Raw genomic sequence first — 25622 nt, forward strand, 5'->3', positions numbered from 1 at the left:
TTACAAGCAAACACTATCTCAACATTAAGGCCCACGTGCCTTGACTTTTGTAAGTCCCCCCCAAAAAGTATTTGCAATCGACTGCGAGCTAGGCTGAGGGTCATGTACGTACCTTCAACTGCTAACTTACCTGGCCGAAGGGCTTCTGTGCCCAATGCTGTGGTAATTTGAGTGTTTGCAATCAGTCTCACCACCCAGCACAAAGGCCTGTGAGATTGCCACCTTCAGATACCACACAGAAGGAGAGGCTGATGAGGGAGTTTGTGCTCAAGCAGCGAGGACTTCTCCCCAATCACTGATACAGCACCAGGAAGACCAGTGGCTGTGCTCCACCTACTGAAACAAATAACATTGGTACATGTACGCGGGAATCATATAAATGCTTCACTTTGGCATTAGCATTTAGCCTACCTCTTCATAACTGGCACCCTACTTTTCTTGTCTGGAGAGATAAAGAGTTAGTTATAAAGTAACTAATATACTTACCCAAGTAACGATTGTGCCGTAAGGCTTCCTGAAGGTAGTAAACAAATTTCCAAAACTGTGCGGAAATATAATTGTATTTCTTTTATTTAACGAATAACAGTGCTTGGACAATAAATCTGTGAGTTGCACGTCTTGCACGGGTTGCACATCCTTACCTAAACTAAGTGGTCTACCCTGCATCACCACCCAAGTAATAACCTTCCTTAACTGTTCGACCTGAAAGTGAAAGCCCAAAACGGAAGTATTTGGCAACCCTGTGAGCTTGCAGTAGCACCCGATTCCAAGGCGAACTGCAATTTTTGTCGCAAATATTGCCTAATTGCCCTAGAGGCCTCCAGAACCACCCTGAATCATTCACAAACTGGGCTGACTCTTTTGGAATATGAGCACTTGAATTAGCCAGGACTCGCCTCTTTTCACAGATTCACACATACATGGATAACTGAAAGTAAAAGACCTTTTTAATTCAAGAATTTAAGCTATGTCTACAATAAAGATGTTGAAAAATCATGATCCAACATTAAAACTTTCCTGCTGTTAAACACAAGATCTTTGGATTGTTAACGCCCCTTTTGAAAATGTACAATTACACGGTTTATATACCCATTTTATTGTTCAAGTAACATAAAAAAGTATATTTGTTCAGATAACTATATACAGCTGCTTAATATTCTTCATAATGCAGATAGTGTTCATGGTCACAAACCACTTTATATTTAAGTTTCCTCCATAAAGGGCTTTCTTTCAGTTTTATGTAGCCAACTTCACGTACATGCACGGAGGCCTGTTTGATCATTTCACCAATGTAGGGACATAGGGTCTCCTCGTCATATTACTGGAAGAATTAACACATGGTGATGAAATATGGAAAAGGACAACCAAAGCAGTCAAGGTGGATGCCACTAGGTATACTGAATGTTTACCTTGTATTATCATTAAACAAAAGGTAGATTCTGAAACGGTCTAAGTGCTATAATTAGTGAGAAAATAAATGGGGTACTAGGTAATAAAATAAATTTATTCTGCAAAACCTCGATTTTTTTAAATATATAAATGCACAGGTCTAATTTCCAACTATGTTTAGACTACGTCAATCGATAGTAAACGCAAGCTTGCTTGAATTTGATTCTAGCATAGAGTGCAATGTCTAAATATCTTGAATCTAGAAAAATATTCTGAAAATGTCACTTAACAGACAAATATTTTAACTAGGCTGCAAAAGTAAAACAAAAACAGAGGGGGGGTTATAATAAGCTACTATTTTACTCTTAACATTTTTCATGAAAGGTTGAACATTAGCCTATAAGTCGTGGAGGGCAGTTAATCTTAAAATAATGTTTGTAAATTAGTGTATAAGTGTTTTTGTCTTAAAACGCAAATTAATACATAAAATGGAATGCAACATTCTAGAAACTCAGTCATGATGGAAGACATTATGCAAAGGAGGGTGCAGCCCTTTGGAAGTATATTCAAAATCAACGCACTGCCCCGCCAATAAACCATTACCATATATACCTTATATATGTGTATAAATACTTATTTCAGTCCCCTTTTCACTCCATTTATTGTTATTTGAAGTAGAATTGTTGACAATACATTTCTTCTCCAATAACTGCATTAGTCCTTAAAGTACTTAAATACGAATTTGACTTGAAAACAAAGCCTAAGTATACTGTTCCTCCTCAACAGACCATTTCTAGGCACTTGGAGGCAACCTTAGGCAAACCATTGGAAACAGATTCAAGTTCCCCTGAAGTGTCCAAATTCTGTCTGAAGTGGAGAGAAGATGAAAGATTTAAGGTCCTGGAACCAAGTCCATAAAATGAATTTATGTAGAGATGCACACTTGGCCAACAATTTTTTCTTATTTAATGAAACTGTTACTTTCACTTGGAGCCAGGGCGTATTGAGGTTTCCTTGTCAACACACCCTAGCTTTTTTTCCTCTTCTTTTCTGTGCAGCCTGGCACTCATCTGTTAAATAGCTTGTAGTGTCATCTATGATTTGGCAATGAGAAGCAATCTAGCCTGCCTGTATGCGCCTTATAAGCTATATTATCAGAGCAAGTCTTCTACTAACTTCCACCAGAAGTGATGCTCACACAAATAGAACTGACAAAGATTACTCTACAAATAAGAGCATGAAAGGGGGAACATATTAGTCTGTGGAAATAATAACAGAATACTTACATCCTTAAGACCCTCACAGAGGGGCTCTTCTGCTTTGCATTTATGCTCTTGGATACCCTTCGTGTTACTCACATTGATGACTTGTTTGTCATTCATGCTTACTGTCACAGTTAAGCTAGATGTGGACAGCCAGTGATACTTTTACAGAACCCAACAATACTCACTTTATAAATAAATGAATGAATTACTCCCTTCACAACACTCCAGTCTGTATTGCTTCCATGCTGAGGTCCTAGCATCCCTGGTGTGTGATGGTACGGTGGCATACAATGAGCCACTGGACCAGAAGGTACACCTGTATCCCCACAACCCTTTCTGCCCCCTTGTGCACTAACACCCCGCACACTGGTGTTCTCACTAGGCATAGGCAAGCATGTGAGCAGATAGTAAGCCTGTATCACGGCTAATCGTACTGTATCAATACTTGAGGTCTATTTAGGAAAGTGATGTACTAGGAGTTTTCTTTGCTAGGAATGGGAATCAGTCTCCTTTTGAGGCATTCAGTCCAAGGGTGTACACAACTTATTTAGCTTTCACCCCATCTCTCAGATTTCTTAAATTGGCGGTCGGTTGGAGAGGATCTTGTGGTCTCAACTGCAGACCTCTGCAGAACAACCTAACCTAGAACTGGTTCCGGTAAGCTGCGAGCCTGGCTTGAGTACAGAAAGTAGTTTTCACAGTCCTGAATGTATTAAGGTGGTCAGTGGCAGGTTGCATCAGCCACAGACTGATGGTACTTCAAGATCATCTGCAGTGTTTGACTATCATCTCCAAGTTTCTAGTCCCTAACTAATCTATGAATTGGTGGGCTCAGCTTTAGAGTGCATTGGCTCCCTGGTCACAAACAAGTTTAAGTGACATAATCTGCTCCTAGATTCTTGGAAGGAAGGGCAACCTCCAGTGTCGGCATTTTCCTGTTCTAGCTCATTTGCACTGACGACCTCTTGCCTAGTTTCTAATTGCACTTTGGGTCCTTTTTTGGTTTGATCTGGCAGAGACAAATTTAGGGCCCAATTTAGAGTTTGTGGATGAGGTACTCTTTCAAAAAATGACGGATATCCCATCCGCTGTATTACGTGTGCCATATGCTATGATGCACTTTTATTATGCTAGCAAGACATTCGCCACATCTGTGATGGCGTATGCTACCCATCAAGCCATACTAACCATCTCACAGAGCTCATACAATCTACACAGGGGCAGGCAGTGAGGTGAGCAATCCCAATCTATCAGTTGTGATTGCAATTCATCAGCCACTGGTAGACAGTAACTCATGCACAACTAACGGGGTCTGCTCCTATACGAAGTTCCATGGCTATCTGATAAGTGCAGCATTTAGTCCAACCGGCACAGACCCTCAGTATCAGTTGCCGGTAAACTTGGAAAAAATGTAGACTCGCATGATTTCGCCACAGGACTCCAGCTGCTCAAAGAAGCTGAAATCCCCAGGTAAATCTGGCCAGGAAGATGGAATAACACAGAAAATCGGGTGTTAAATAAATTATTCCCATGAGGGTCCTCAGGACCCAATTCATAAAGGGCCAGTTTTTTACTGCAGTGCGAGATACTGTTCTGACGAGCAATCGTGTCTCTGGAGGGCCAGAATTCCCAGTAAGGGGCTATTCATAACGAGGGCCCTATGGTGGGGCAGACTATTTGTTTCCTTAGTATTGTGCAGCTACTTCCTAAACTGGGTCAAAATAACATTTTCAGCATAAAATCTAGCAACTGTAAGTTAAGGGACACCTCCAATAGTTTTTATTGACATGGATGCCAGCTAATAACTCATGATTTCACTTATTGTTTTTACTCTGCGGCTGGTTGCTTTGTGTGCAGTGTAGCTGTTGCACTGTAGGTTTTGCAAGTTAATCTTTTCGGAGTGTCTAGGTGGCCCTGTATTGGGGGTGTGGGGTGAATAAAGGACAAACCATAATTTATTCGCACAGTATGTACCACACCTCAAATTATTTGAGGAGGATGCCTGTGCAGACGTATGCATTTAATGATGCCTCGGCGAGCATATGTACATCTGCAACAGTCTATAGAATTTTTGAATGTGGGTGTGATCGTATGCACATGACCTGTCAACTGTGTGCTCTATAACAAAGCCAGACCTACTGGTTTTGTCAAGGCTAACTCAATTATGCAAAGGACACCATGCTCCTCCTATGACTGAAGAAGTGTGTGGAAGACTATCTGGTCAATTTGTTTTTACCTACCGGTGGTCCACTGGCAGACAGCTTCTTGAAACACGAACACTTCAAGCCTAAGGTACACTTACTGGTCAGTTCCACATCGGGGTGGGGATGTCCACCTTTCCCTGAACTCCTTGCTCCATCCCGTATAGTAAGATATCTCAAGCTCATCAGTGATGTAAAATCCTTCTACAAATGGCAGTCAAAGGCACCGGACAAGCTTCTAACCTGACCATCTAACACATTAGCATCTTAAAACTTCTCGCTCGGAGTTTACTCTGACATCAGTGGAAAGGACAGCAATTCAAACACAACTTTGAGAATTTGTGAACGAGCCCTCTAGGGGCCACCTTCCACATGTCGGAATCTGCTGCCTTCAGCCAAGGAGGTGAACTAACTGTTGCAACTGGAGTCCTAAAAGTTTTAGCATTTCAAGCAGTCATTGTACACATAACTCTGGTTTTGTTTGTACCATGAAATTCTTCTGAGATGTGCCCTCATAAAAGGAAACAAACTTAACATGCCTGTGTGTGCACTATTCCTTTGCCAGTAGTTGAGGCAGCCCTTTCTCTGTGGCAAAACCACTACTCATTTCATCAACAGGACAAGAGAGACCCTCTAGTCTTGCCCAGAAGTGGAAACTGCTGTCCTTCTACAGCTGGTGATGTGCTGTAGCCCTGTCCAGTATTTGCCTGCATTGGCATCCTAGCATGTAGTGCTCTGCATAATATCCCCATAGAACAGAGGTCTTCAAACTGGGGGGGTGGGGGGGGGGGGGGGGGGGAGACCCAGACTCTGGCCAAAAGAAGCATTATACAAATAACAGGCAGAAGCATGGTATTGCATTTTTAAAAAGGTAACAGTACTTAACCGCAATGTTTATATAGGTCTAGACATATTTAAACATTGCCATCATATTAAAACAATTGTGAAAAATTCTGAGGGGGTGTGGTTTTTCAACTGGGGGGTGTGGCATTAAAAAGTTTGGAGACCACTGCCATAGAAAGACATTCTGCACAATGATTGAAGACGACAACCAGTCAGACAGCAACCCATTCTCTTGGAGCAGTACCCATCGTGGGAGTACAGGGTTCATTCGACACACTGCTTCCATTACCGTCACATGCCAATGCCATGAAATGAGAACAGAAAAACAAAAATGTGACAATTAGATGTATTAAGCATCATAGGAGAACCATGAATAATCTCAATTATGGCACCAGACACGGCCCGAAGATTGAATCCACATCGTCCAATGGTTAACAGAAAAATCGCAAAACCATATCAAAGACAATATTCATGAAAAACGATCCCACCCCGCCCAATCACATATGTACGATCAGTGGCACACAGACGCCTGCCACCCTCCGATGGAACCACATTCTGAAACACCCCAACAAGAGACGTCATGAACCAAAACTCAGCGTCCAACACCCCGTATTACCAGACCCCATCCGGGGACCATTTGACAAACTGTTTCAACAAATTTGTTGGTGCTCAATATCAATTTGAATAGTGATGTCATATGCCATGTCCCCTGCCCCATCCGCCCCTCCCACCCCTCCCTCCACGTCCTTTGGCATAGGGCTTATCAGCTCTTAAGGGGGCCTTGCCATGTCTCATTCTCCTGCCCCTGAAGTTAGTGTTATATGCATTGGTTGAAATGGCAGCAACCCGAGATGGTGCCATAGGTAGTACGTGCTGCCTAGCAGCAGCTGTGTTGATCTGTGGAACGGACTGAGGTGGCATTCGCTGTCTCAAGGATTCTGGAAGTGGTTGGAGGATCTCACCGTCATCCGAGTCCGATGTAACTGTGGAGGAGGGGAACATGGCCGCTACAGCTGCCTGTGCTTGAATGGAAATGATCTCAGACACCCTTGTAATCATTTCCTGCATGGCACGCTGCACACCCAAAATGTCGCCCTGGATAGCTGTAATTCTATTGTTCTGTGCAGCCATGTCCCGCCCTTTTGCAGCCATTTCCCGTCGCAGGGCCGCACTGTCCTGCAAGACACGCAAGAGATTTGCATTGACCTTTGTCAATTCCATGTGTCGCAAGCGAATGGTGTGTGCTACTTGCCGCATAGCTGTCCTGATGCTTTTCAGTATCAGTGTCTGTTCCTCACGGGCACGTCCAGTGTCCTTGTCCAGCTCATCACTGCTTGCATCATCAGTGGAGCTGCTGTTGCTACGACTGCGCGGCACAAGTTGTCCTGTTGGTGGCTGTGGTGGATCTTGCCTTCTCATGCTGGTAATACAAGGTATGTTAACAGGCTGGGTGTCACAGTTAACGGTGCTAGTTGGTCTTGCTTGTCGTTGGACAAGATGGTTGCTTGGGCCAGCTTCTTCAGGATCTGCACATTGAAAAGATGTGTGTTAGTACAAGTCTATATTTGTGGCAGCATGCACACTGAAAATATCATCATCAGTATGGCCACCTGGGCACCTCATCGGCAGAGAGTGCCCTTAAACCTCGCAAGGTTCTGGCACATAAGCAGGACTACAAGCTCTAGTTTGCCCCAGGATGAGCCAAACCAAATCATACTGTTGATTCCCGTTACCCCAAGCAATGCACCTCCGGAGCATTCGAATATCTTCATACTACCCACTGCCACATGCCACAGCTAGCCATCTCCAGTTGAGCTATGTATTCTTTTCAGGTTAGTAAGTTATACATATTCAGGGGTGCATTGCAGATCTAGAGTCCAGAATGTAGTTATAACTAAGAACTTTAGCAAGTCAGAGATTGCTTCTAGCTCGGGAAAGCTGTGCTCTTGAAAATATTTTACAAAGCTGTCCCCATAGGAAGCCCACAGCTTTCAACTCTAGTTGACATTTAATATGCAATCTTATAAACAAAAATGAATGTAAGGAAATCGGACTACTGGAATTGTGGCGACCCCACTGAATTTCATATGAGATTGAGCAAACTAGGAGACTGGACTGCAGGAAGTGGGGACATTTCCGATGCCATTGAAGGTAGATTAGAAAGTATCTACAGCTATCAGCACTGAGCTATTGTGTACAAAAGGAAACATATTGACATGTAGAGTAAAACCATGGCGAAATTGACCACTAACTTTAGTAATAATCATACCATAAACATAACAGCATATAGAGAAATCAGAGAAGCAGTCTGGGTTAACGTTTAACATTTAAGAATACAATAGTCTCATTCTAGGACTGACGCTAGCCCCAATTTGGTAGCAAACTTCCGTTGTTTCCAGCAACTCAGGAGCTAATATCCCTCTGCACCACCTTCCCAAGGTTTTGTACCAAAATTATATGCCCCAGGTGAAAATCAGACACAAATTGTAAAGGGAAAAAGCACAATTTCGAGTCTGTACACCACAGATAGACAGAAGCATGCACACTAGACATGTTATTCCCCATTCTGAATTTCAAAACCTTTGATGGTACAGTAATTGGGCACCGACCTTTTACCAGCGGTATCACAAATTGTGGGTTTGCTATTACAGCACCTATATAGTGCCCAACCTAGATTGAGGGACTTAGGGTCTCATTATGAGTGTGGCAGTTCCGACAGCTCAATTACAGCCCTGGCAGGCGGACCCACCGGGAACATGGTTCCCGACGGCATGACGGTGGTCAAAGTTGTACTCAGACAGGGTAGCGCTGAACTCCGTGCCGCCTGGCTGATTAAACTCCCCTCACTGCCACCCTTCCCAAGGCAACTTTACCGACATGAAAAGGCTGGCAGTGAGGGTGTGCTGGGGGCCCTTGTACACCCTGCCCAGCACCTTTGGAATGCGCACTGTCTGCTTTGCCCCCCTCTGTGCTACGAAATAGCACTCAGGCCAATAGGGCGTTGGGGTGGGGTGATACCATGGCGATGGCATCCTCTCCGCAGCTTTGGCGGTCCCGTGTTGAGACAACCAAAGTTGAAATGACGCACTTAGCCTCCGCTAACCTGAGCGATATGACACCAGAAACACATTCTGGCTCCTAATCCATTGTTTGGGTTCTAGAAATGTAGCTTCTGTAACTAACAGGACTTATCCCAGGAGAGTATAGACAAGATTAAAACATTTTCGTTTAATGAATCCAAAACCTTCGACATATGCCTATTCGACATATTTTATTTTTTTTACTATTTTCATTTAATAAGAGTAATAATTAAAAAAAAAAAAAAAGGTTTACAAAATGCAGATCTGCCCTCAAATTTGTGGGCCCCATTTCGGATCTGTAAACACTGTAGGAAATACTTTTTTATTTTCAATTTTGTGAGGTAACTCTTGGAACCTCTACACATCTACCCAAGTGTTAAGACCCAAGGGGTCACAAGGGTTCCCCTGGCACTGAATGCCCCCTTTCATTTGCTTCACATCCCCGTGATGCTCCAATAGCTGCTGCAAAAAAAAAAAAAAAAAAAAAAAAAAAAACACAACACTTTTCAAGCGCTGCCAACCAATCAAGCTCAGCAGATCCTCAAATCCTCCAAGAACTCACAAGATCCCCTTTGTGTAGTCTGCTTTTGAAGCTAACCCAAAAACTTTCATAGAGTGCAAATACCTTAAAAGCTACTCAACAGATTTACACCAAACAATAAAAAGGTACTGGGCTGAGTAAGGTTCCAGTTTCATGTCATGGTCGGCCTAATTCCACTCAGTGTATTTTGCTGTAGTGGAGAGAAAACTTTCACTTGGGAGTTAAAATGGAAAAGGCAACTTTTTGACCCACCCCTCACCTTTAAATGTTCTTCTCATAACTCCTTTAAGCCATGCAAAACGTAGGCACTTACCCCACTTGGCTGTAGTATTCTGTGCAGATTCAAATAGAGCCAAAGTTATAAACAAACCAAAACACTCCTTTCAACAGTAATCTTACCATAACTGTGAAGTTTCTATCACTAACCTTGTAATAGCTGTACACATAGGAATTTCAGCTTCCTCCTACCAAAAACACTTCATTATATATCAGTTCATCACTTATTAGCTTGTCACAATTCTTGCATTAAGGACCTTTCATGAGTCCTAGCAACAAACAGGAATGCAAGACATGCCAAACAACTTCTTTCCATACAGACGTTTCTCCCTAAATATTTCCTACGTATATCTGAGCATTATATGTCGAGCAGACTGTGCCATAAACTCTTATAAGAAAGCGGGTCTAGTTACCTTAATCTGGAGAATGAGTCCTCCAGACAAGACGCTTCACAAGGTGTTAGATTGGTCAGTGGGACAGCACAGGTAAGGGGGATCAATGAGATGAAAAACAAGCGCAAACGTTACTGTTGAGCTGAATCCCGCAAGAGGAAGCATGGACCACAAGGATGCAGCAACTAAGGATGATGTGCATGGTCACTGTGGATGTTGCAAAAAATAATTTGCTGCAAATGCATAAGTATGTAGAAGATGCAAAAATAAAGGGCATTATTCTAGAATGTGAATGTGTAACGAAGTGCAACATTTAAGGGAGAAAGTGCTAACAAAGGAACTAACCAAGTGAAGGAGAATGAAGCATATAGAAAATCTACAGATTAGGGAGGTAACCTGCACAAGGGTAGGCGGACCTTACTGTAGCATAAGAATAGGCAGGAGGGATGGTCAGTTGTTGGCCGGTTCTGGGATCAGGTGCACTGTTTGGAGAAGATGTTTACCGGATATATGAAGAATGGACCCAAAAACAGACATCAAGCTCACTGTGTATGCTAACAAGCCAACTGAAATGGCTGAATATTTTGAGTCCGTGTTATAATTCAAAGAGAGAGTGATAAAGGCAAAGGTGTATACGGCCAATGATGGTGTGCGCCTTTTAAGCTACTTATTACTAAAGGTACAAGTAATTCTTAAAATACATAAAAGCATATAGTCTGCCTATATTGACTAGAGATGATTTAAAGAAGGAACTGGACTGAGTGGCAAAGGAAAAAGTGACAGAACAGGGCTTTTGAATGGCTTTTCACTGTGGTTCTTGCTAAAAAGCCTGGCAGACGTGTGATGGTATTGGGGAGGGGGGAATCTTAGAAACCTAAATTCTAGTATTTGAGTCATAGGCACAAATTGCTGAAATGTTGACGACACTTAAGTTAAGGGGATACTATGCTACCTACCCTTGACTTCTCGTCAGTATCAGCAGATAGCTTCTTAGAGGTGGCGTGTAAGGCAAACTTGTATGTAAGACATTAGGGTGAATGCAGTAACAAGTGCATGCCCTTTGGACTTCCTTGGCTGAGTTCCAAACATTAAAACACTGTTTGAAGGAGTCACAAACAGCATATTATTCAAGTTGCTATATTTGTGTTTGGGGCCCCAACCAAAAGAAGCCCGAGACTTTGGAAATATTGCATTACTGAATATCGACCAACAAGAATATCGAGAACAGAATACTGTGGGGGCAAACTATCAAAAGGTAAGGGCATATAGGGAAGTGCAGGTTTACTATTCTTAACTCACATCTATGTACCTTGAAGTTATATGCACTGTGTAAGTGCACATATGTGGAGTAGGTATATATAAAAAAATAAAATAAGAATCTATACTTACCTACAGATTTATTTTTATATATATATATATATATATATATATATATATTTTGGCCGATATTTAGTACTCCTGATATACTGACATTGAAACTTAGTATGCATACTCTTTGGAAATGGTATTCGGGATTTTGAGGGCAGGTGAGTTGACGATCGGGGGGGGATTGGACCATCAGCAGCACCACATTCTGTTTTGGAGAAGGGGTTGTTCCAGGAGACATCTGTCAAGGCTGTTATGAGCAGCCTACAGGAATGAGACCAGCTCCTGTCTTTGTAAAGTGCATCCCCGTGCTTGCAGATAAAAGCAAAACCCCATGCAAACTCCTGCAGAAATTGGGGAATTCTGAATGGAACAAATGTTTGGAAATTGAAAAAAACAAAACAAACAACAACAAAAAAGCACATGCACTTAAGACTTTTGACACAAGAATCAAGATGTTACAGATGCTGGTATTATGGTTTTGTGGCATGAAATTACAGTAGCTTAAACAACGAGAACTGTGAGAGAGCAAAGCCTAATGTCCTCCACTAATGGAAAGGCAAAGCTAGGCCGCTGGTGGAGTGTCGCACTTTCTGCAGTATTTGTGAAGGGGTCACAGCATGTGGTCAGTTACCCACGGGCCACTGGTGGATTTCCACATGATTGTGGATGCAGGGAAGGTGACTCCAAGGAAACACAACATAACTAGAAAACCAAGGATCAGAGTGTGAACTGTCCCCGCCCAGATGAGGTAAAGCATAAATAGATCAGGAACACGCTTGTGTAGATGGCAGGGTATCACTGTGGATAGCTACTTACTCGCCTCGATGACGGGCGTGTGTAGCATTTGCATGCAAGATGCCTCATGGGGTGTGTCTTGTGAGGTTGTGTACTTTGACCTCAGGGAAGGGAACCGTACTGTACCGAACCATCTTGAAGTTCTACCTTCAGGTAGAGGCAAGTAGCTCTCATCTACTACAGACATGTCTTCAAATAAATAGAAGTACCTTTCCTTCGCAGGTATGGGTGCTTCCTCGGAGCATCTTTTCATCACCATTTCACCTCTACAACAAAGATTTACTTAACACTATAACACCTGCTAATTACCCTACCTTTAAACTTGTTTTTTTAGTTGCTGTACCTTTAAATTTTAGGCAAGGGGGATAGTGTCAGTGTTTTAATGTAAATATGTTTTAAATGCTTTTCTGATGTACTGCTAGTAAATCTTTGTTAACCTTCAATCTAGACTTGATTCGACCTGTTGTGTTGTAACACTCACAGTTGACATCTTCTTCGTGTTTTTTACACGAAGTAGAGTGGCAAGCTTCATATCAACTACTTTCCAGATAGAACTTACAAAAGAAATATTTTATGATTGAAGAATCTTTCTCCAAACCAAAATATGGCAACAGCTTTATGACAGTTTTTCTTTTTATTGAAAGTGTAGACTCCTTTGGTGCTCTTATGATCCACATTTCCACCAACCGGTTACTCCGTGCAAAATTAATTTGCATTTAGACTTTATCTAATGCTTAAGCTACGGACTTCAGAAGTACAGAACTTGGGTTCCAACATCACTTTGGTACTTGACTAATAATCCAGTGATTCTGGCAAAATCATTTTGGGCGCGATTATGACCTTGGCGGATGGGATACTCCGTCACAAACGTGACTGATATGCCATCCACAGTTTTACAAGCTCCATAGGATGTAATGGAACTTGTAATACAGCGGACGGGATATCAGTCACGTTTGTGATGGAGTATCCCATCCGCCAAGGTCGCAATCAGGCCCTTTATCTCCATGCGCCTCAAGCTGAAACTATGAGACTGACTAAAAGCCTGATTTATAATAATTTGGCGGGTGGGATTACTATGGCCTGAAAGTGACAGATATACTGCTGTCCTATTACGATTCCATTATAGCCTACGGAGATCCTAATACGGCGTATGGGATATCCGTCTCGTTAGTGACGGAGTAACCCGGCTGTCAAACTCTAAATCAGGCCCTAAATCTCAATATGACATTTGCGATCTTGTTTTACAAAATACCCTGAATAAAGTATACTTTCCCTACCCTGGTTTGTACTTTATGAACAGTGATACATTCTGTGGTTTCCCGTTATTCTTTGATCATATACAAAATAAATGGTAGCCAGTATGTACAATATTATCTTCATGCACAGAGTATATTAGCCTTTCACAACAGAGGTACTCCCCTTATCCTGGCGAGCCCCATTACTCACTTGTTTCTGGAATGATGCAACTAAAGTGGGGACGGTAAGCGACTAGTCTGCTTGCTCAGTGTGCAGCTATGTCTCCTATGGACCACAATTTTACCAGCGCTGATCTGAAAGGTCAACTCTCCAACCTAATTATAGTTGATGCATCATCTATGTAAAACTTTCTGTAGCTTCCTTTAGTTATGCACTTTGGGAGACTCATCTACATATATGCTTAGGATGTCCAGCACCATCTACAAAACGTAATGTAAAACGCTACTTGTACAGTTTACGGTCACTGCTGCAGTAGTTTGTGGAGCTGGGAAGTTTGTTACCAGACTTTGGCCCCAATTATGAGTTAGGCGCAAAGATAACAAGTGGCACAAATAAAGGATTCCGGCAAGAACCTCTGCACCTAACCACACCTACTAAGAGTTAAAATCAATGAAATGTGCATGGTTTTTGTTCCCCAAGATACAACTGGACACAGGATTCCAATTCCATCGTATTAACGCTCATGTGAGGTGGGAAACCGAGGTGGCAATGTCTGCTCAGGGAAGGGGTGGTGGGATGTGGTCTGGCAGGGGCATGAATATATGCTCCCCCTTGACATAGAGGGGTGTTACCCAGGGACCAAGTCTGGGTTGCACCTGCAGCCCATTCTCTAAGAATTACACTGACTGGATTTTCCAATTTGTAAAACTGGGTACGGTGTTCCTGCACCCAGAGAATGCAGGGTCGGGGGCACTGGGCCAGTTAAGTTTGTAATCAGGGTCTCAAGGGTAATTGTATTGATGATCGAGCCCAGAAGGATGAAGGGATGACTGCACCCATTGACCCATGAGATATGGATAAACACAGGCTCCTGCAGTAGACGTTCCCAGGAAATAATTAAAAGGAGCCCTAACAGGATAGATAGATTGGTGCACAGAGGTCCTTGGGTGTGACAATAGTGGAGGTTTTGGAAATGAGCCCATAGAGGCCACTAGCTAAACCACGGTGTTTAGGACAGCCTACAGCGCGACTTGTTAATGTGAAAGCTGACAGGACGACGGAGAAAAGGCATTTACACTAGGCTAGGTAGGCGAGGACGTAGAGGGATGGCCGCCCAGGGTTTGGTGTAGTGTCGCTCAACATACATATTTGATGCAAGTCCTGGAAGACTTAAAATAAGACGGGACACAAGCGGTTAGTAAAATAATTAAGCAAAATGACAAATGAAATCAGACAGAGATAACTGGAGTAAACACCGATATTTGGAAAGGATACAGAAAAGGAAGGAACAATATGTATTTTAATTTAGATATTAGTACAAACAAACACACAAAACCCTAATAAAAAAGTGCGACTATTAGGAATTTTGACTAGAAATGTCCTTTACCATGCAAGATAATTTTCTTCTCTTCGACCATCACCGAGGGTCGTTCCAGGGTCTTCTGATGTGGCACAAGCCCGCGGTCCCACGCCTCCTCCTCCATTATAACTGGCCCCTGAAATATTATCCACACGAGTATTAGCAGTGGTCGTGGTGCCAACAACGTGTTTACTGAAGATAACCTTTAGTGTCAGATTAATTAGGTTCTACGGATTTTTTCACAAAAAATGGTTTCAATATGTGTTGTTTTAGTGCCTGGTGACGTAAGTACCAGAACATCAGTGAACAGAAAAATACAACCAAACGCAGAGAACATGGAGCGAAATTAAACCTCTGTCAGCCTTAAAAAAAAATTTTTTTAAAACAATTAAAAATAAAAAAAAATAAAATGCACCGTTCCTCCATTTGCCATGCAATTACTTAACTAACATTTTTAAGTATCATAACTGCATTAGGCTGTGGCATAATATTCAATCTGTAATCTTGTCTAAAAGATTTAAATGACAAACTGTGTAAGTTTCTCTGGACTCCAACATTACGGAAACACTTACCAAGCTGCCCTGGCCATTACAAGAATCTGAGCTTGGAGTTAAAATTATTTTGGGTTCCGAGGCGAGCACAAAGTCCAATGGCAAAAAACAGAATGACAGCCATTGCCTGTTATGGAGTAGTTAAATTATCCCCCCCTTTACCTGATTTGAGAAGGGGGGGTTCTCCCATACACAACCCTGTATGGGTGATAATGTCATCTTTTTAACTTTTAGTAATAATTCACATCTGAATCCATAAGCGTGCTGTTTTATCCATGAAATAATAACTTAGGTAATTGCTTTTTCTTTAAAATATGCAATGACATTTAATACAAATTTCAGTTTGATAACAATATACTGTATCACTTCCTCAGATACAGGTGGGCTTGTTCACTCAAAATCATCAAGAGCATAGCTGTTTGTTCCACATCTGTGTCCTTGTGCATTTGAAATCCCATCCCCAGTGCACTTCAGTCCTATGGATGTCCTGAGTGAGCTCTGTTTTTGGGTGTTCCCTGGAACCCAGAGTGTTCGGATTTAGTCTTGTGCACTCAGGTATAAAAGTTCGACAGCTCAGCAGAATGACATGAAAAGGCCCGTCTTTGTTTAGTTTTCATGGGTTTTGGAAGTTCAAGAATTTGATGATCTCAGTCTCTTACTTCAATATCCACCCAATAGTCTGAGGCTTTTGTTCAGACCGGGCGGGAGTGTGTTGAGGATTGATTTATGTATCATGCACACAATCTTGAAATAATCTGTTGCTCTGGGATGTACCCAGTGAAGGAGATTTAAGATGGGGGAGATGTGATCAAATTTCTTTGCTCCTGCAACTCGACCTCAGCCATTGCGTGTGGGATGCTTGGAGGGGGAGTGGTGATATCTGTTGGAAGGCCTACAAGAAAGGCCTTTCTGCCCTCTAAATTGTTGAAAAACAGGCCCTGTACTGTGGGTCTGAAGTCTGCAGGGAGAATGGTTGGTGTTAGTTTTCCCAAGAACGTGGAGTTAATAGGACACAGATTTGGTTAGCCTGTTTATGTGGTTATTCAGGGAGAGGTAGCCAAGTGACTGAGTATGGGGCTAAGTTAAGAAGATAGCTTAAGTGAGGAGAGCGGTAAGTTATCTCTGACCAGGGGAAGGATTTTCAATCAAGAACAGGGGAGGGATTTGGCCTTTTGAGGGTTGAGCTTCAATAAGAATGTCTGTAACAAGTTTGCTAAATTACAGAGCATGGGCTTCAGAGTTAGTACATGTGATAGTTCAAACACTTATAGGTAAACCTGTGCAGTGGTAAAGTGATGAATTTAAATAGACTTTTCTTAAAATATTGACGTTAAAGGTTGCATATATAAATTGAAAAGATGAGGTGAAAAATGTAGTACATCATATTTTACTGGAAGCAAAGAAGATTCGAAGAAGTCAATATTAACTAATTGGAAGCCTGTAGAAAGCAAACAGTTAAACCAGCTATGTACATTTCCCTCTATTCCCATTCTAGAATTGAGATCTGAAGGATAAAAGTCTGGTCTAGCATTTCACAACACTGCTCACAGGTCGACAAGTAACCATTAGGCCCACATCTCCACCACCTAACATTCTTAGTGTAAAGTATGTGTATAGTGATTGTTTCTGCACTATGTATAGGGTGAAAACCAGACTAAAATGGTTTTAGGAAGTTATTTGTGGTAAGTGTTGGAAGTTCTTATGCAACAACTCTTTCACCTATTTTTCCAGGGAATGGCACATCGGGACATACTCTGCTATTCTGTAGGTTGGTTTGTTTCTTGAGGCATGGAGTGACTTATTCCAGATTTTAGAGCTGCTGGAAAGAAGACTTATTCTCCATAAGTGTTAACTATTTTGAACAGAAAAAGTGAGATTATAGTGATTGCACTCCTTCAGCAAAAAGCAGACAGGTGGTTCTTGTGGTAAGAAGAGGGATTTGTGGAATGAAAATTGTATCCAGGTCTTCAAATGTGGACCAACTGGGACTCTCTCTTGCTGGCATGTCATGGAGCGGAGAACTTCTCCAAGTGTAAGCAATATCACAGCGAATTTTATAACGTTTCTCAAAAAAAAAAAAAAATCTGCAGTGTTGTCGATATGTACTTGGTATTTACTAATTCAATTAGGGGCTTGCACAATGCTTAATGCTGCTGCAAAGAGATATAGGTTTGTGTGAATCTTTTTCAATCTTATTTTTAAAACAGTGGAACTTAACTGAGACCATGAGAGCTATATGGCTTTTCCTTTGTTGCTTGAAGGGGATACAAGATTCCTGGAAAATGTGTAATAAAGAGGCAAAACGTGGTATAACCAGTTGGTAAGGTCAATATGTTTCATTCCAACATGCAAAATTCAAAATTGCCCAAGCAAAAGAACCCTGGAGCAATAATGCAACGAGGCAACAGTATTTCCCCCTGAGGCAATTTTACAGAACATAATTCCCAGCTACCTGAGAATGAGGGAAATAGGAGTGGGAATGCAAAGGAAGAAACCAATTCTATTTGAGAAGTGGGGAGAAAAACAAACATTCATACCTGCACTACGCCATCAACTGTGGGACTTTAAATTCATTCTAGTGTGAAGGGGAGAATCTATATCCCCTGTCAGGTAACAAACTGGTTTTATTTTCTTTTTCTTTTGGGAAGGGTACCAGAAAGCCCCATATTTCAATAATATGATTATAAAAACACGGGCGGTTCTGTCAAAATTCAATACACTAACTCTGCAGGGAACAGCAAAGTTGTGTGCAGAGTGCAAAAAGTCACAAACATCAAAAGTCTGTTGTGCAGACAAACCTCTCTAGTGACTACAGACGTTGAACATCACAGTCCACTCACATAGGTTTCAAGCTGTTTTAAAATAAAGTGTTGCGTGTTTTCCTGGAATTGCCCTCATATCCAGTGTACTATTAAGCTGTCCTTTGAGAACAAGCTACTTCAACACAAATTCCCCCTCTCCTCTTACAGTGTCAATTCCAATTTGGGCACAGACTGGAGTCCTTCTTGCGCAATGTTCCTAGAGTCCCCCCCCACATCCAGCTTCATCTGACTCTGGATTTGTATCACAATATTTAATATAAACATACATTATATATATATATATTTACATATACACACACACAAACATACACCTGGGACATCTTGTTTGGGGTCAAGGGCAACAAGTTTTCATGTTTATTTTGTCCCTGGGACAAGCAGGCCCAACTCCCTGCAGCACAAACCCTTTTTGGCTGCCAGTTTACAGCAAGGGGAACTGTCTGCAGTTGAGGTAATGTGTGTCCAAATGTTAATACTGTTCGAACTTGTATTTATGGTTCATTAATTCAAAGCCTTCATTATTAGGGTGAGCGCTGTAAATGTTTTAAGGTCATACTGCACTACTGACAGTGGTTCTAGTATTAAAAAATAAATAAAAGTGTACACACATTTGAAAAGTTTAACAATATGAGGCTAAGTATAATGCTCCCAGAATGCTCTCTGGTTGGATGCAAATGTTTGCAGAAGCGTGTAAGCAAGAGTGAGGATTCTTTGCTTTTAAAATAAAGTGTTCAGTAAAAATGCAACTGGGGGAAAAAGTTTTGCTACTATGACATTTTAGGTGCTATTTCTTTGAAGCGCCATTTAGTAAAATGTCTTGATGCATGCTGGTATTTCCCAAAAATATTCCTAATGGAAAAATCAGTGTAACCGTTTTCAACAAGATTATGGGAAGCATAAAAATAAACAAGCACTGACAAAGCCAACAGAGACAACATTTTTTTGTGAGTCTTTTAGTTTAATCAATGCGCATCTTATTTTGACACGCCTTTTATCACACTTATGTGGGAGCTGGTAGGCCCTCACTATTTTAACAAACACTGGCAAAAACAAAAAACAATTTTAGATCTCTAAAAGCACATTGCCACCAGAGGCATAACAAAAGCCCCGCAGCCCCCTCCAGGATGCCCCTTCAGCACATCACCGGCCCTGAGCGAGTCTGGAGAGGGGACCCCTCGATGTACTTTCCAAAGGGGCCCCCTCCAGTTTCATTATGCCACTGTAGTTCCTGACACTGAACAAAACTACTTTATGTGCCAGTATGCTCCCTGTGGAAGAGCAGAATGAGATCACTCACAGTAGAGCCAGCCAAAAAAAAGAGAAATAGAAGTTTAATAAAAACAAAATGTCTTTGTTAAGGCCAGGCCTAATTAGGGACCCAATTCTTAAAGAAAGTCACAAAAAGTGCACCTAGGATATACGTCTTTGAATTAGTGGCTTTCATGAATTCACAATAAGTATACCAGAAATCGTACCCCTATAAAATATTTGTGAACTGTATTTTAGCATGGGAAAATATGCATGTGTAGATTTGCTCATATGAAAATCTTTCTTGTTCACTTTCCCTCCAACCACTTTTTTTCCCAACCCTGGAAGAAGTTCTACTTCTACCATTGTCAGGAGTAAATTTCCAACCTTCCTTATTATGGGAAAAGATTAGAGAAAAGCTGGTGAAATATACACACACTGCCTTGAACTCAATGAAAGCTGATGAGGTGGATAAAATTGTAATCATTGAAATTCCCACGTGAAACTTAGCTCTTCTCTGCATTGCATGTTTAAGAAAGAACTACTTGTTCAATTTCGGAGCTTATTTGTGACTATAATTCACAGAGGACTCAACGTTGCCTTGAACGGGCTGACTTTTCTTTCTTTATTCAGCTTCCACTTAGTGTGTGGAAAAAAAAAAAAAAGCTGAATCAAGAAAGAAAAACGTGGGGCCCTGAAGCGCGTACCTACATACGTAGCACTCTACTTAGTGAGGGTGTTTTGGTTGGAAAGGTGTGGTTGTATTCCTTTTCGTCCACTTAGCTGGTTACAGTACAGTTGTCCGTTCTGAGAAAATTAGTTTAAATGTAATGACCCTGAGCGGGCATATGTTAAAGGGAGAAATGGTGAGAGATCTGCTGGGATATGCTTAGTTAATATCATTTCATATCTGACTGCCATTGACAGATTTCAAGAAGCAGTGGTACAGCTGAAGCAAGTTGCCCTGGGAGGTGGGGAAAGCCATTAAGCTCTCCAATATGCCCCACTGTTGTTTTCAATCACTGCAAAGGGTGCTCTTTCTGTTAAATTAAAAAAAAAAAAAATAATAATAAATTTGAAAAAAACAACAACAACAAAAAAACAACAAAAAAAATAGAGAGAGAGACTAGCAATGTTGGGCATTTTTTACCTCCTTTGCTCCCGGGCCCTTAGACTGAAATGACAGATAACTCCCTCCCACAAGAGAGTTTGAGCCTAACCAGTATTGTCAAAATGTTCAGGGTCAGGACTCCATGATGAGAAATGTGTGGCTCAATGTCTGCCTTAAAAAAAAAAAAAAAAAAAAAAAAAGTAGGTTTCATTGCATGTAGGTTACCTTCCATTTGGTGCTGTGCTGTTTCTGTAGGGACGCGAGATAACGCTCCCCCACGTTGGTTAGTTTATTCTAGTGCGAAACACTAAATATGCATTTATCGCTCTACATCTAAGCTATATTGTAATATGGGGATACACAAAGGGACAGACAGCGATCACCCCCAAACCTACCTGTGCACTCAAAGGAGAAATGCAAACTCCGCATACCTTAACTGTATGGGAGGCAACTGGAAATAGGAGGACAGAATGATATTTACATATATGAGACAATAGACAGATACCTGTACAAAATAGAGACGCATTTCGGCACAAACACTGAATTACAGAAGTAAACAAAAGGAAACCCGTGCACAAATGGTGCATGTACAATACGGGGCATGTACAGAACGAAACTTCAACAATATGATGCCACAGGCATACAACGATAATAGAGATAACTTTAAGTGACATCAAATACAGATAAGGCAAGAAAATACAGTGACGGATGAAGCACTGACTGAAGCCTGCCCAAAACAAGGAGAAAGCACAGGGACAGACATTAAATACCCATGCAATAGGGTGGAAAACACAGGAGTGACACCTGTATAATATGACACGGTTCGCTCCCTGTATCTACGCGTCTCCTCGTGCAGTACATGCATAGCGGGTGTGTCTCCAGGACACACAACAGTACTGGGATGAGGCACACACAAGCAGAGCGAAGCAAGGGTTTACACAAAATGACTACAAACAGAAGACACACATACAAGGACGCAATGTTATTTGATGCCCGGCAAACAAGAAAAACAGAGACACACACAGAAAGGCAGTTATGTCGTGTGTATACGGAAAAAATACGATAAACAGTCACCAAGAACTATTTGTGCAATGTGGAAAAACTTGCACATGCAGGAGAAAACAAAACAACGGGGCGGGGGGGCTCGGAAAACGACGTTTTCGACGTGGACACAAATACAGACCTTAACCTCCCCGAGCCCCCACATTAACCCGATGAAGGGGCGCCGAGATCAGCGTCCAGGCGGGAGCCAAGACCACCCTCTCCCATCCCACCCCGGGGCCCAGGAAGCCCCGGCCTCCGAGCCTCTCCTACCTCCGCAGACATCCCCCGTCTCCCTTCCCGGCAGTGGGGGCGCCCGGAGCGTGGGGGGTGTTAATGCCTCGCTGTGCTGAGTCACCAGACACAAAACACAAGGCGCGCGCCGCCCCGCCCGCAGGGAGGAAGGAGCGGAGCCCCCGGCGCCCCGAGCATCCCCGGGAGGAAGGAGCACGCGCAGCCTGCACCCCCACCCGGGACCAGGAGTTCAGACACAAGAAAGGAGTCGCTTGTTTTTATTCACTTCAACCTACTTTACCCACCCGGACGGAAAAACTACAAGTCCCAGAGTGGAGGGGGGAGAGGGGGTTTGGGGAGGGGGAGAAAAAAAAAAAAAAAAAGGAGCGTGTGTCACATGAAATAGCGCGCGAGCTGCATGCAGTACTGCAACTTGTGTGACACATGACACGGCTGCCCCGCGGTCCATCTCGTGCGAGCACCCCGCACCCCCAACCAACCCTTCAATGTGCATTTAAAAAAAAAAAAAAACACACATTGCATTCTGGGAGTTGTTGTCTGGCCTGCTTCTGGCGATGACAGGTCACAGAAAAGCCGAGGAATAGAAATGCGCTATCCCCACAGACGGGCGAGGATAGACTTAGCAAAACCGCAGCAAGGGGCACCTGGCAGCTACGAATCCAACTAAAATGAAAACTGATGGACATTCATAAGGAGACTATTGTATTGAATAATTGCTAATCACTGGACTAACAAGCAGGGATTTTATTTATCATCCAACCCAAAGTAGATCACACACTAGTTAAAGTTCGTACTGATTTGATTTTGCTCAGTGTTTCTATTTTTATTAATGTCCGTGCGGAAAGGCTCTTAAAATACGCGTGAGCGCCAAGCTCACAAATTCGTCTGCAGATTTTTGGTCCATAAATCAAAGCCATTCATCCTCTCCGCTCACAAGCGCTACGGTCCTCCAATCTATGTCATACACCACCCCCCCCCTCCCCCCCCCCCGCCTGGCTGCATTCTACGCTCCTTTAACTCACCACTGCCACGCCACCACTTAAGGTAACTGTGGCCGGCCGTTCTACCTACTAGTGCACCCCCCGTCTGTTCTCAGAGGCACTTGTAACTTACACATCAATCTACAGTCAATGCAATCCATTTTTTTGCCGACTGCGCCAAGACTGCCCTTCCACAAGTGCTCAACTTTCTTTGTCACTACAATCACGTCTCATCCACCCTTCGCCTGCTGACCCCCACTCCCCCCAGAAGCACTGGACACGGTGGATCACAGCCTCCATGGCCAGTTTTGCTTCCCAGGATGTGGCAGACCGAGTGTGATCTGTTTGTTTGCCCAGCACCTCTCGGGCTGCCTCCCCCGCCTGCTGCTTCTACACCTGCTTCCTGCCCCACGCCTCGCCTGTGTGAGCCCAGAAGGGCCAATGCGGGGAACCCCTCCGTCCTACGCCCCTTGCCAACATTACTGTTCCACTCCACTCCACTCCACTCCACTCCACTCCACTCCACTCCACTCCACTCCACTCCACTCCACTCCACTCCTCCGTCCCCTGCCCTCATCCTTCCATCCAAAATCAGACTGCCCTACAGGGCTCGGGCACAGGAGGGCTCCCCGCCACCTCATCAAAAGAGAATTAATGCACTTCCCGGGGCCTTGTGCCCCACCGCCCCACCTACCCCAACTCCTTTCTTGGTCACATACACTACCCCTTGACTAGGACAAGACTGACAGGTTGTGCCTCCCCCATCACAACTGCCATTACATTCTGACTAATTAACATCAGAAATATCTACTCAGCCCCGTCACATACTACGGACCTATCTGGTCAAGGGCAAACTGAAGCCTTACTATCCTCCTCACGCCCAAAACTCGGTGGTCAGTGCCCTCCTCTCTCAGCTTCAAACGAAATCCTCTCGGCGTTGAAATTTGCACTCCACACTCTTCTCTACAGATCTAAGGATCTGCATGAACAGGACTACTTTTCCCATAGTTGTGTGGGAGTGCGCATGCGGAGGTTTGAGGACTGCAGCAGGTGCATGGGTAGCTGAGCTTATTAGGTTCACTGGTATGCATGCGTGTATAGACTTAACATTCCAGTATTTGGAGTAGGAGAGGTGACTGCTGGTCGCTAAAAAGAGTGGAGCATCACTAGCAGGAAAGGCCTCCAGGTTGGCAGGCACCCACACCATCTCTGGATGAAGGGTTACTGAAAGGCAAATGACACCAGTTTGACGGGTATCCTGGGCCTGAGGGTACTCAATGGCTCCACGGCCACACACCAGAAGGGACTGACAAATTTCCAGAGGCACTCTGTGCAAAGAAGCCCGCCATCACTAGGTGCATAATACAGAGAGAAGTTTCTAAACCAAAATAAACAGTTCCTTAGAGGTCAGCAAGTGGAAGATGCACGGTGAGTCACCATCAAGGGCTAACAACCTCACAGGTGACCTACTCAGCATTAAGAGAAATACTGATCCATAGGGGTCTGTATCCTGGACGTTGGTAAGCAGCCTTTCTTGCAGGCACTTCCCAGTTAAGGATCACTGGAAAACAGGACGTTTATGTGGTCCTGAGAGGAACAGTCGGGGAGCCATCCTCACGCCTGCTCATCAGAGCGGCGCGTCACTATTTACTGTTCCAATGTAAGTATGTGGAGAATACTTCTCCAGAAGTTTACTCTCATCAGGCATTTCTGATGTACTCTTGGAATATGCGACAAGAGATATTTATGTGTACGCCAAATGAATGGTTCAACCCAAGTTTCATAAGAGCCTGACTGTTCCTTGAATTTCTGACCTACTGCAAGAGTGACTGTGTATAAACCTTTCAGAATGTTACTCAGCCAAGGGTTTTTTAATGTATTTTTCTTATCATTATGTTGATTGTTTTCTATACTTCGACATACATGTTAAACATTGATTCTCCAAATCCAATTCCTTGACCCCCACGCATTTGCAAATCAGGCTTGGTACATCTGCAATACAAATTTACCCACTTCATTACCAACTGCCCACATCTCCATTCCCTTCCCTCAGCATCCCGGCTCAAGTGCCTACAGAATGTTCGTAGTGCCATACACGCCCACCCAAAAATACTTTAGGAGTACGTGTCTAGTTCACGCAGGTTCCCCGTCAGCGCTCATTTCCCAGCCATACTAGATTTTCCCAATTTTTTTTATGCAGCCTCGACCCTTATAGACTTCACGTTCCCTCACTCTGCAATACTGCATTCCCAAGGCCCGGTCATATAGTCACGGGGGTGTTCCAGATCCCCACCTTTGTGCAAATATCAAGCTTTGCTACCCTACATCCCAGATTCACCAAGATCTTCTGATAGTGGGTGAAATCCAATCGTCACCACACACCCAGAAGTGCAAGCCGAGGATGTAACTCCAGTGATTGCCCATTGCTATTTCTAGGGATTTTCCCACTGCCTCCTAGGAGTACCACGGGAAGGGGCAGCTTTAGAGTATATGGAAGAATGTAGGCAGCGTTTATCTTCCACTCTGCCCATTCTGTACAGCAATGTGGGTGTATAGTAAACCCTGGTTAAGATCCTTGCCTATAATAGGCAAAAGTTAGCTTTAACGTACACATCAGCTGGGAACCTCAAACCCTGCAGTTAGTCCTCCTCATCAAGATCTCGGACATCTTCCTCCCATCTACCTAAGAGG

At 43.1% G+C, this 25622-nt stretch overlaps 1 protein-coding gene and 1 long non-coding RNA gene across 2 annotated transcripts in view; one reads left to right on the forward strand and one right to left on the reverse strand.

Moving 5' to 3' along the window:
* LOC138296797 (uncharacterized) overlaps positions 1-25622 on the forward strand; it is a 183286-nt gene that overhangs the window by 50604 nt on the left and 107060 nt on the right. The window lies entirely within an intron of this gene.
* The window catches only part of LOC138295203 (uncharacterized), a 32527-nt gene continuing 12935 nt past the window's right edge, over positions 6031-25622 (reverse strand). The window contains exons 2-3 of the mRNA XM_069233387.1: positions 14954-15062; positions 6031-7224 (exon numbers count right to left, since the gene is read on the reverse strand). Of these exons, the coding sequence (XP_069089488.1) occupies positions 6392-7224; positions 14954-15062 (942 nt within the window). The 3' untranslated portion in view covers positions 6031-6391. The remainder of the gene's footprint in view (positions 7225-14953; positions 15063-25622) is intronic.

The sequence above is a fragment of the Pleurodeles waltl genome, chromosome 5 (genome assembly GCF_031143425.1).
Source record: "Pleurodeles waltl isolate 20211129_DDA chromosome 5, aPleWal1.hap1.20221129, whole genome shotgun sequence".
Classification (NCBI taxonomy): Eukaryota; Metazoa; Chordata; class Amphibia; order Caudata; family Salamandridae; genus Pleurodeles; species Pleurodeles waltl.